Genomic DNA, 12,177 nt, shown 5'->3' on the forward strand with positions numbered 1-12,177 from the left:
TTAGTGAAGCTGTAGCACGGAGGTTTTGGGTGTCACATATGTCCTTCCCCCATCCCACCCCTTTAAAAGGATGGAAAAGATAAAGGATAGAAAAGATAAAGGATGCTTACCCTTTTTGATGAGTATACTCAGAGTTTCTTTTCAGCTGCATACAATGGATGCCAACTGTCCTGCAGCAGCATTCACTGCAACTTCAGAACTGCTGTTCCGTAGCTAAAGAATCTCTTGAATTTTCTACTCGCATATAGAATGGCCCTGGCCTCCCCCACTACAGAAAGGGCAGACTGTCAAAAAAAAAAAAAGCCTACAACATTTTCCATAAAAGTAGCAAATAGCGTGTACGTACTTCCACCCCTATAACACATTGGTTCCCACATACAGAAACTTTCAGCTTCACTGTTCAAGGCTCTCTCTCTCAAGAGCAAAACACACTATCTAAAATTGCAGAACAGCTTAAATAGGCTGAATACAAAGAATATGGATTCTCTGTTGTACACTGGATATGTAAGTGTCAATATACAGGAGATTAGTGCAGCTGCAGTTACAAAGCTTTGCCTACGCTAGAGCTAAATACAGTGCATGTACGTGGCAGTGTTCTGCACGATATGAACATGACATTGGGTAATGTCAATTAAAGAATCTGTTGACTGTGCTCCATCCTCACCTATCCCTTTTTGAGGCACCGAATCATTACTTCAGTTTAGCAGAAAGACAACCTAAATATCTTCTTGCATTTACAGACTTGTGTTTCTCCTATTTGACTCTATTACAGCCAGAAAAAACTCGAGGAATGGTTTGTGCTTTTAATACACTTCCATAGGCATAAATCTCTGTGTATTACAAAATGTGATTATCATAAATCAATGATTGCTTGGGATGGTAAAGAAATTGATGGATCAGATTTTACTCAGCTTGCTATTAAGCTCCCTGACTCCCTCAACAGTTTGCTACAATGGCTCCTCCACTACCAATGTTTTTTTGGGTACAGATTTCACCATCTGTTATTGCACATGGTAAAAGAACATTAGGCTCCAGCCAAGTGCCTTTTTGTGGAGCTTCTTCCCAAATAATCCCTACTGCTTATGTCTCACTTGGAACAGCAGAGCACCAGTAATATAGCAAGAGCACCTACAAGACGCTGCACCCAGCCTGCAAGTCTTTCAGCATTTCCAGTCTACAAAAGCTTCTGAGCCAACTCCTTGGGTACCAGAATTAACAGTAATAACCATTATTATGAACAGAAAGGCTATTTCATCAGAATGGTCTGACTTTAAGAATTCATTTCTACCAGTTCTCACACTAACACACGTACACATACACGGATCACTGAATTTTGAATTTACCTGCCCTTTCTACCTTTAATAAAATGACTGCTTTTGAGACAGCCCATCTATAGAGGATGAGGAATTAAATATCATTACAATTTTCCTGTTAAAAAAAATACTTCGTGAGAAGTATTATTCATGAGAGTACTTACATACTTCACTGTATGTACATGGTGTTCCATATAAGGATAAGGTTATTTCTCCCATCAGGTTTCTCAGTGCCTCAGTCCCCAAAAGATAGTGTGCTGGTATTCAGGAGAAGTTTAGTAAGATTTCTTCTGATCTAAGCACATTGGAGATTCTTGATTTTTATTTCTTTAACATGCTCATGGTCAAACTCAAAAACATTTGAAATTATCAGAATGCAAAGCAGATGCTGAAAATATCACCCAGAGCAACCCAGAACATTCCAGTAAACAAACGCAGAGGGAAGTTTGCTAGTGACAGGCAATCACTGTGAGGATGCCCCTCAGTCCTCTATCCAGATTTCTGTCGAGACTTAAAGGTTTAAAATTAACTTCTTCTAAGAAGTTCAACATAAGTTCCCCAAATAGGGGTAGGAATTAAGCAGTTTTGGGAATTCTATTCTTAACCCTCCCTTATTTCATCTCTAGTTTTTTTTTTTAATTCCATCTTTAAGTTTTTCTCTCTCCAAATAAACAAGTTTGAAGAAAATCCATGACCCATTTGATAGTTACTAGTTTTCTCTCTTCCAAAGCCTCTAAGAATCCTTCAATAGTCTTTATCCATATGTAAATAAATTGTAGTTTAATGGAATACTCTACCTATGGAGTAGTACTCACTCTATGCTTCCTTTGCTCCTGCCTGCACCTCATCTGCACTGGACAAGAGGTGGCACAGGCCAAACAGAAGAGAGAAGGAGGGAACTCCTCTGTGCAGGGCCTGGCTCTCAAGCTGTCAGTTTCCTCAGGATCCTTAGGTTGCTGTGCATCAGCATGCAAGGAAGAACTGAACATTCAGTTATTCAGTTTTCCTTTCTGGAGAAGAAATTAGTTGCCCATCATATCTGTAGCTCAGAAGTTTTACTGGTGAGGAATTCAATACAGGAAAAAGAAACTTACAGCCGAAGAAAAATCTGACAGCACCTTGGAAATGTCAGCATTTCCATGAAATAATTCTGTAATTTTTCAAATAAAACCCCCAGCATTTAATGATTAAAATAACACAACGGAATGAACAAATGTTTTATTGGCGTGTTCATTGTTGTAAACAGCATCTGGCATGAAAAAGTTTACCAAAATCTTTTGATTGTTATAAATCAGGTGGTTTTCCAAAATCTATGGAGAATTGTTCTCTATTGATCTTTATGGACCAAAGCAAGAAATTGCTGTTCCTAGGCTTTGCAATGAAATCATGTTGACTGCATCAGTCTTTGCACCACAACCTGAACTACCCAGTTTGTATGCTGAGGTGTTAGAGGTTCCCAAGTATCTGACTACACACAACTATGGTACCAACTCTGGGAAAAAGAAAATGACTTTCAGTGGGTGGAGAAGATGCAAACTTATAATAGTCTCAGAAACAAAATGTAGAAAAAGTAGCTGAACAAAACAAAAACTTCATTAACAAGGGAAAATACAACCCTAAAGTACCCAGCCTTGTCAAACATCAAATGAATACAAATTTAAATAGGCAACTAGACTTCCAAATGTACACAGTGACTGTTGATATGTGAAAAGAAATACCATGGTAAATAGCTGAACGGCGGTTCTGTTAGTTGGACAGGGCAAAGTTTATTTACACATTGAACGCAATAGAATAGAGCCGCTCATCCGCTTCCGTAACCTATTAAAAACCAGTTTACCTTACAACAGCACTTCTGCCCTGCAAACTGACACCTGCTGGCAGCTTTCTGCAGACACTTCAGACTGGTCTATGGAAGAATTTTCTAAAACCTCAGACGTGCAGCACCTCCATTTCATCTTCAACTCTTTGCTGCTGCTTTTCTAGAACCAATGTGTTAACATTTACTTCAGACTCTCTGATGAGGTAATGCGTGTATCAGTGAAACAATAGAAAAAAGGATTCTTTCATGGCCTTTGCACAGCTTTTATTATTAAGCTATGAGTATCCTGTTGGAGGCTAGTTTCACTAGCTACTATGTGCACACTGTCCTCAAGAATTTCCACTCGTTTCCCTCCCCGCCCACTTTTTAATTCTAATCTTTTATTTGCACATCCCTTTTAGCTTTACAGTACATTTGACTATAGTGCACAACATGATTCCAAGTCAAACAGTGACCCGACGGGGCACTGTGCTTCTGATTGGGAACACAGCCCAACCAGTGCTGGTGTCAGCGCGTTACACCTAATGAGTGTCCTGCCGTAATGGCACTACACAGTAGTAGTGAACCTTTTTATTTTAAACAAAAAAATTCCCCAGGGAAACTGCTATAGCAAGTATCAGTCTTGAGTCAAATCTTTATTTGGCGCTCCATCCAGATAAATTTTTAGTGCTTTTTCTTTACGAGGAGAGTAGGTTACCCGGTGTCCAGTTTTCTGCAGTCTGCTGCTTTCCTTTTTCATCAGTTCATTTCTCTGCTCATCTGATAATTCCATTAATTCTTCAGTCTTATCCCTAAAATGTAAATGCATGTTAAAATTCAGATTAATACAATAACCATAATTAGATTTCTGTATTTTTTTCACTCGAAGCAACTTAGTAAAAACCACAAGTAAGCAAAATACCTCTTACCGATTATTTTCTTCTTCTCCAAAACCAACCTGTTTAAACCTGCTTTTCTAAACGAGATGTGGAGAAAGCTATGAGTATCCTGTTGGAGGCTAGTTTCACTAGCTACTATGTGCACAATGTCCTCAAGAATTTCCTAAATTCTAAAAGGAATGTGCAAATTTCCTCAAGAATTAATGGACAGCAGACCCAAGGGAAAGCACCAGGAAACAAGCCCATGCTCCTCCATCCTCCTTGTAACTCCTATTCTGTATAGGTGAACCCACTCTTTTTTCAGTCACAGTGCTCACAGTGGGTAGCAGTATGTCAGCCAGCCCCTACTATGAACTGCCAGCTGCTCCCCAAAATAATTTTCTCCAAGGTCAGCACAATATCAACCACCCATTTCCCTCAAACTCACGTGTACTTACGAAAAATACTGTAGGAGCAACGCGCTCATGGATCTGCCCCAACCCCGAAATTTAGCAGAAATGACAATATTCAAGCTCTTGGTTCTCAAATAACACTACCTTAGCGCTACCACTGCTCACTGATGAATGTTTTCTGCATGTTAACAGAGGTTTTTTTCATAACAATATCTTTTTCCAAAGAAGCCATACTCATTTCTCAAAGAAATGAACTCAGAAAATAAAATCCTTGGTCTCTAAAACCTATGGCAAGACTCGCAGACTCCACAATGGATATGGTTCTATTTTAAGAGATTAAATCTAGATATACACTCAAGCTTAGCAACTATTTTTGCATTCAGTATTATTTTCAAAGTTTTGCGAGGGAGAAGTGAGTAAAAGGTTGCAGTGTTTGTGGTCTTAAACATAGTATTTCAGGTTTTTAGGAAGCTGATAGCTTAAATATTTCAGGTCAATATTTTAAACCTTCTTCTCCAAGTCCTTTTCCTTTAAGACAATGGAGGACTATTTTTATGTTTCTTTTGAATGCACTACCCCTCAAACCCTACGCACATATTTTTTTTTTTTTTTTACATGGTTTATTAAACTACAATAAGATACATACCTATAAAATATTACTGCACCATCATCACAAATGTGCAGAGGCCAGACATTCAATGTAGATACTTTAGGATTCCAGTCCAAGTCTTGGTGAATCTCTAGTATGGAAATGTCGCATGGAAACGTTCCTCTGCCCTGAGAAGCAGTGATTACTTAGTAAATAAACTGAAACTCATAATCACACATCCTTGTCATTAAAAGGTAAAGACAAAATCTTACTTACCTTCGCAAATTCTATGTTTTCTAAAGCTATTCCGCTAATTTCACTCAGCTGTAAAAAGAAGAAAAATGATGGATTTAACAGTATTTTACATCACCACACAGTGTCTACATAAAGTCATAGACCTGCCAAATCTAGAAGTCAGTTAAAATACTAAGTCCCCCTGTGATCCAAAGTATTAGTACAAAACTACAGTGATAAGGTACAAATTTTTTACATTCCTGAAGTTACTAGTGTGTCACAAGTGACACTTGCTATGATAGTTTTCATCACACTTCTCTTAACAGTTAAAGAGTGACAGAAAAAAAGTTAATAGAAACAATTAATTAATAACATCCAAGTTCCAAGATACAAAGAGACCAACTGCCTCATGTTAAACCTTTAGGTCCATCAGTGAGCACAGAGCAGTTTCTCTGTATGAAATGGAAGATATTACCATGTCTACCTGGGAGCTGGCAAAGCTATAAAATCCACACAACTAAAACCCATCTCTACACATCTGCACTTCCTACAAAAAAACCCTCACAATTCCTCAACAAGCACCACTGGCTCCTCTTCCCTTTTGCACTGCCCCTGCTATACATCTCCCGAGCACACAGAGTGCATCACGAGGCCGTGCGTGGCTGGCCTCAGCAGAGCTGCTGAACAGCCTCATGGTGCGCACAGGCTCAACACCACCTCGCCCTTAACTCAAGTCTTGTCTCCATGGCAATGCTCAGATATTTGCATTCATCTCTAGCTGCATATTTTCCCAAAACTTGAAGAGATTTCCTAAGATTCTTGGCTCCTTCAAATCTGCTAAGAAAAATGTGTTCAAATTAAACTGATGGTGAGGAAAGACTAACAGCCAGAATAATTTTCTAACCCCCATTTCCTTCACAAACCAAAACTGACAAAAGCCAGACAAATTCTGAAATGTACTAGCCCCACTCTGCTAATAAAACGTCTGAAGGAAGAGCTGGCTGAATACATCTGTTACTACAGGTATGTCATACTCAGATTTCTCTTACTGGTGGGAGCAAAATCAAAGCCCCTCAGAGAATGCTGCTAAAATTTCTCCCTTGCACATCAATTCTTAGGAGAAGAAAACAAAAGCCAACTCTTTCTTCAGATAGAAGTTAAGAGGAAATCTTGCAGACTGTACGCAAGAGCCTGTAGTCATCAATTCCTAGCCGAAGAATACAAGAAACCAGTCCATAGGTTAATCTGTGTACAGACACAAATCTAAGGCTGCTACATGTGATGGCAGCTGAACAGTGCTCCTCTTCCACCCTATGAACTAACCTCTAACTTACAAATGCAGAGCGTTTCAGTGAGGCAAGACTTTGCCGACTTGACCGATATGAGGATTTTTTTGCTGGCCACAGCATCCACAGTTGCCTTACACCTGGGAATCGCCACACAGAAATAACCATTTCTCAAAGAGCAGAGCCCTGTGATATACCAGATCAATAAAACAGTCTCAATACGAGACACTTCTGCTAGGATGGCATATGTTTACCTACCTCTTAAAGGATGCTGACCTTAAGGGAAAAACACATACCAAAGCCACATTTCTTCCCAATCAAAACATAGTTCAATCTACTTGGTACAGTTATGTCATCCCTAAGCAACAGCTCTCAAATTCAAATAAGACAAGTTCAGTATTTTTGGATACCCAAATAATGGGTTGAAAAAACAAAGTAACAATACTTCAGCTTTTCTTTCACATCTCTTTTGCAAGGGTAAGGGATACAGGTAATACTACGCTGATGAAATTTCAAGTTATGATTTTTTTTGCATGCATTCCCCTGAATACTTTGATACCAGACCATCAAACTAAGAACTAAAGCTGGTAACTCCTATAGATTTAGTAACAGGATGGGACAGTTTCTCAGTTCCTAGCAAAAAAGTTTTCACCATGCAACAAGATTTCTGTAGCTATGACACCTTTGTGCTTCCCAAGAGATGACATCAATTAGATTCTTAAAAACCCTAAGAAATTCATATCACGTTACACGTTTTACCTTCTCTTTTAATTCTTCAACACTGCTGCTTTCTAGCACTACTTCCTGGAAAGAATCTAGTTTCATCTCTGATGGCCTCCATCGTCTTGACAGAACAGCGAGTTGTGACATGGATTTCATCTTTTCTATTCCTGGGAAAGAAGCAGAAATTTCTTATATTAACATCACAAAACATTCTATCTCAAATTAGGAGTTTTCCATTTTATAAACGTACTCAAATATGGAAGAGTGCACTACTCAGTGCACTACTCACACATACACAAATTAGGTAATGCAGGAAGTACGCTGTGAGCAGCCCACTCAAAAAGAGGCGCATGTGTGGGACACTAGGATTTAATTGAACTTCTCTTTGTTATCAACTCCTTGTGAGGACTTTTTCACAGGTGGCATCTCTTCTGAGCCATGCCATTTATTTGTCCTAAGGGCATGATTTTGCATCACACCAAGCTCAGTTATACATACCATATCTACCTACCTAACCAGAGGCTGACCTCTGGGTACTGCATTTTGCATAAGACCTTCCTCAGCAATCTGATATTTATGATACTTCACTTTCTTTACCAAAATAAGCTTTCCGTGTTTGACTTCTAGATTTCACACACACTAACTACACACTTGCTATTAAAGCCTGGTTTGCACCTACCACCTGGAAGAGTTCGAATATGTACTGCCTCCAGCCTTCTTGCATCAGTTTCAGGTGATGGTTTTCTCTGGCTGACAGGGTTACTGTTAATGTTCCAATCAGATAAGCAGAAGTGGTAACAAAGGGCTGATTTTATTTTCCTTTTAATTCAGTCCATAAATTTGCGATGTTGCATACAGAACTGGTGGCTTAAACATTTATGTCTACCGTTACATGCCTATTTTGCATGAAACCACTACTGCTGCCCAAGCTTCTTCCTCTATACCTTCTATGATCTGTGACTACATTTGTGCTTTCAACACTAAACTATTGTCCAAAAATGGGTGGAAGTGTCAATCTGATGGAGGGTAAGGGGGCTCTGCAAAGAGATCTGAACAGGCTGGACCGATGGGCTGAGACCAACTGCAAGAGGTTTACCAAAGCCAAATGTCGGGTCCTGCACTTGGGGCACAACAACCCCGTGCAGCTATAGATTACAGGAAGAGTGGCTAGAAAGCTGCATGGTGGAGAAGGATCTGGGGGTGTTGGCTGAGAGTTGACTGAACATAAGCCAGCAGTGTGCCCATGTCGCCAAGAAGGCCAATGGCATCTTGGCTTGGATCAGAAATGGCGTGACCAGCAGGTCCAGGGAGGTTATTCTCCCCCTGGACTTGGCACTGGTGAGACCACACCTCGAATCCTGTGTTCAGTTCTGAGCCCCTCGCTACAAGAAGGAAGTTGAGGCTCTGGAGCGTATCCAGAGAAAAGAAACAAAGCTGGTGAAGGGGCTGGAGAACAAGTCTTACGAGGAGGGGCTGAGAGAGCTGGGGTTGTCTAGCCTTGAGTAGAGGAGGCTGAGGGGAGACGTCATTGCTCTCTACAACTACCCAAAAGGAGGTTGTGGAGAGGAGGGAGCTGGCCTCTTCTCCCAAGTGTCAGGGGACAAGACAAGGGGGAATGGCCTTAAGCTCCACGAGGGGAGGTTCAGGCTGGACATCAGAAAAAAATTTTTCACAGGAAGGGTCATTGGGCACTGGCAGAGGCTACCTGGGGAGGTGGTGGAGTCCCCATCCCTGGAGGTATTTAAAAGATGGGTGGATGAGATGCTCAGGGGTTTAGTGTTTGATAGGAGTGGTTGGACTTGATGATCCTGGCGGTCTTTTCCAACCCAGTGGTTCTGTGAAAATGAAGACATAGCCACCTAGTGCTTCTTGATATTCATCTCAAGTCTGAAGCAACTACATTAGCTTTCTTCAGAGCCAAAGAATAACTAATTTAAATGTCTGCAGCAGTATGATGTGAAGCTGCTATGCTAAGGAACTTAATTGTAAATTATTCTAAGTTGTATTATGTACCTGCCTAACGTCTTCAGCATTTATCTGAAGAACAAGATGAAAGCAATGGTGATGGTGGAAGGCCTTACAAACTCTGTCCTAAAGAGGTTGCCTTCAGACTCTCCCAACAGCCTGTGTGGCACATACGACTTGATTTTCACAGAATATAACGGGATCTAGCTGCCTTTTGGTGCTACTGGAGTAAAGTAGCACCTTTTGGGTAGAGTTAGACAGTTGTACAAAATACTACAGAATACTTGGAAGCCCTGTAGCCTATAACATGGCATGACCATTAACTAGGTGGGCTACAGTGTCCTAAAACACTGTACCTCCAAATCCTATTCACTACAGAAAGAGTACAGCAATTGACCTAAACTAATCCAAAGTTATTTAAAATTGTGACATTTTAACTGATATGTGAGCTGATGCATACATCTGCACAGCTCTGCAGGCCTCCTGAACCTCCCATGATCATTTCAAACTTTGGTACTCATACTGGCACAATTTTGTTAAAAATTAACAATACCAAGACTGAATACAGCTGCCAAGTCACAGCTAAATAAGACTTCATAAGCCAGGTATGCCTGTGAAGAAAGTTTCTGAGTAAATGGAATTCACATTCTTCATCTATCCATTAACAGCAGCATCTGTTAATCTAGAGGAAAACCAGTACAGCCTGCTTTCTTCCCCTTAAGTTATGCTTCTGCATTCAGAAACAAGATTTGAAGCATATACTCAAAAGGATAGCTCAGGAAACACCATATATTTAATGCTATTTAAGCAGAATTTAGAAAATCTGCTCTCTCGCATTTGATTCCAAAGTTGTTTTGATAAACAAAGTCTGTTCAAAAATTTAGCACTCCATGACAAAAGCTGCGTGTTTTTTCACTCCTGTCTGAAAACTACTAAATGACTGAACAGCTGTGCCGACTTTTAAAACACATTGTGTTATGTTTATGCATACACACACACATTTCAGCTAACTACAAACATTGCCAATCCTAGTCCAAAAATTAAATACGAGTAGAAATGTAACATATATGCTTTCCTACAGTTTTTATACACAATGAAAACATACACACGCCAACAACTGCCTATGGCACTCCCAAGTTTCCAATAAACCTACAAAACTGTACTGCTATTAGAGCTTCAGCACAGCACAGCCACAGGAAATCTGTGTTTGTACAACCCCTCCTGCCCCCAGCTTCATGCAAAGCTTTTAATTCTTTTTGCTTCTATTGTTTTTCCTAATAAAACGCTACTAAAGCATCAGTAGGAGTCTTCAAAAAAGGATAAAAGGGAAAGTACATTTTCCAGTGTTCTCTAAAGAAAAAAACCCTAACATTATCTTTACTTTCTCTTGACACTCTCATTATTACCATCAAGTATTTCCAAGAAGACCTCCCAATTGCTTGAAATATTAATATCTTCTTCATAGATATGATAATCCAAAAACACAGTGCCTGGGTTCTTCCAGGTTTTCTTTCGGAGGCGAAACCTGTAAATACATCACAGAAAACACTGAAGTTTTAATCTGCTCATAAAAATGTTCCACTGCCAGAGATTAAAACAGTGTTTTTTGACAAAACTGAAATACAACTTATTTATGTGAGGTTTAGTTGGATTTATCAGGAACAGGTTTAACATCCTGGAACAGTCCTGACAGCAAGATATCACTACTGGCTCTTAGTGCTGCATCATTCATGAACACAAGGAAAACAAGTCTGTGTTGTGCTTGTTCAGAGCAAGAAATGTGTGGGGATTTACATGTGTGGGAAGGAGACTGTTTCCTATTTAGGATAACAAAACAGAAATTCCTAAGGAATTCTGACAATTTTGCTGCTCTTCCTCTTTATTCCTTTCTTTCTTTTTCTTTTTGGATCGGGGAAGTAGGGAAGACGAAAAGAGGATTGGTATCAGATTTATGTAGTTAGTTCCACTGCATCAATCCACTCAATATAAAAAGATGAGCTTTGATTTACATACAGCAGTAAATAAAGGCATAAACAACTGAAATGAGATTGAACACAAAGACAACACTTCAGTTGTAATGGTTTCTCCACACACAGATGCAGACATAAATTTTGTTACGTCCCCATAATTATAGGGCACTAGAGAATATAACAGTGCAAAATCCTTCAGCCAAGTCGTGGTGGTGAAGGGAATAAAAAGTGGGAGAGATCTAGGTTTCTACTCCTTTTCTCAGCAGGAAAGGGCCAATACTTGTTGCTGACAGTAGAGAGCATGTGGAATCAAGGCTCCAAAGGGAGAGTTAAGCCTAATGAGATAACTGAATGAAAATGATACTGGACAGCGTACACACACCCTATGACGATGTATGAAGTAGTTTGCTGCAGTGATCTACGCTGGACCTGCAACTAGAGAGAATGAGGCTTTTCTGCGAACTGATATACTTGGTACTCTCCATTCTAAAGAGAATCATCCTTGATGAAAAAGAATGTCTCAGAGCTAAACTGCAGATATGTTGCACACAGGCAATTCTAAGTAAATATTATTCCCTATATCATTCAATATGAGATGAAAGCCAAGAACTGCTAAATTAATCTTTATATTCACAATCTGATTCAAAAATCACAGTAACTTATTTCAGCGCCTTTCATAACTTCCTTCCTCCGCAAGAGAAAACCAACACATTTTTAAGCAATATCTAATCAGGTAACTTCAGCAGATTACCATCTCTTTACCTGTCAATTGTCAAGTCTAGGCCACATTGTTCTCGAAGCTGAGGAAGCAGCTCTTCTTTTGACTGCCGGACAGTCATTCCTTTAGCAAAAACCGCATCTAGAAGAAACTTGCATGGCTGGGAACATAAATATGTAGTGATTAAAGACAAATTTTTTGAACAGAAAAAAAAAAGCAGATTTGCCTCCTGTTCTTGTTTCCTGACCAGTCTCACCCATCTAGCAAAACAACCATTAGAATGCATAAAC

General features: G+C 39.7%; 1 protein-coding gene across 4 annotated transcripts in view; it reads right to left on the reverse strand.

Annotated features, from left to right (window-relative positions):
• Window positions 1-112: 112 nt before the first annotated feature.
• Window positions 113-12,177, reverse strand: part of USP47 (ubiquitin specific peptidase 47) — a 61,358-nt gene continuing 49,293 nt past the window's right edge. For all 4 annotated transcript variants that reach the window (XM_054066888.1, XM_054066886.1, XM_054066887.1 and 1 more), the window contains 6 exons: window positions 11,932-12,047; window positions 10,606-10,724; window positions 7,271-7,401; window positions 5,268-5,315; window positions 5,049-5,179; window positions 113-3,923 (listed from right to left, as the gene is read on the reverse strand). In XM_054066888.1, coding sequence (XP_053922863.1) covers window positions 3,749-3,923; window positions 5,049-5,179; window positions 5,268-5,315; window positions 7,271-7,401; window positions 10,606-10,724; window positions 11,932-12,047 — 720 coding nt within the window. In that variant the 3' untranslated portion in view covers window positions 113-3,748. The remainder of the gene's footprint in view (window positions 3,924-5,048; window positions 5,180-5,267; window positions 5,316-7,270; window positions 7,402-10,605; window positions 10,725-11,931; window positions 12,048-12,177) is intronic.

The sequence above is a fragment of the Cuculus canorus genome, chromosome 5 (assembly GCF_017976375.1).
Source record: "Cuculus canorus isolate bCucCan1 chromosome 5, bCucCan1.pri, whole genome shotgun sequence".
NCBI classification, from domain to species: Eukaryota; Metazoa; Chordata; class Aves; order Cuculiformes; family Cuculidae; genus Cuculus; species Cuculus canorus.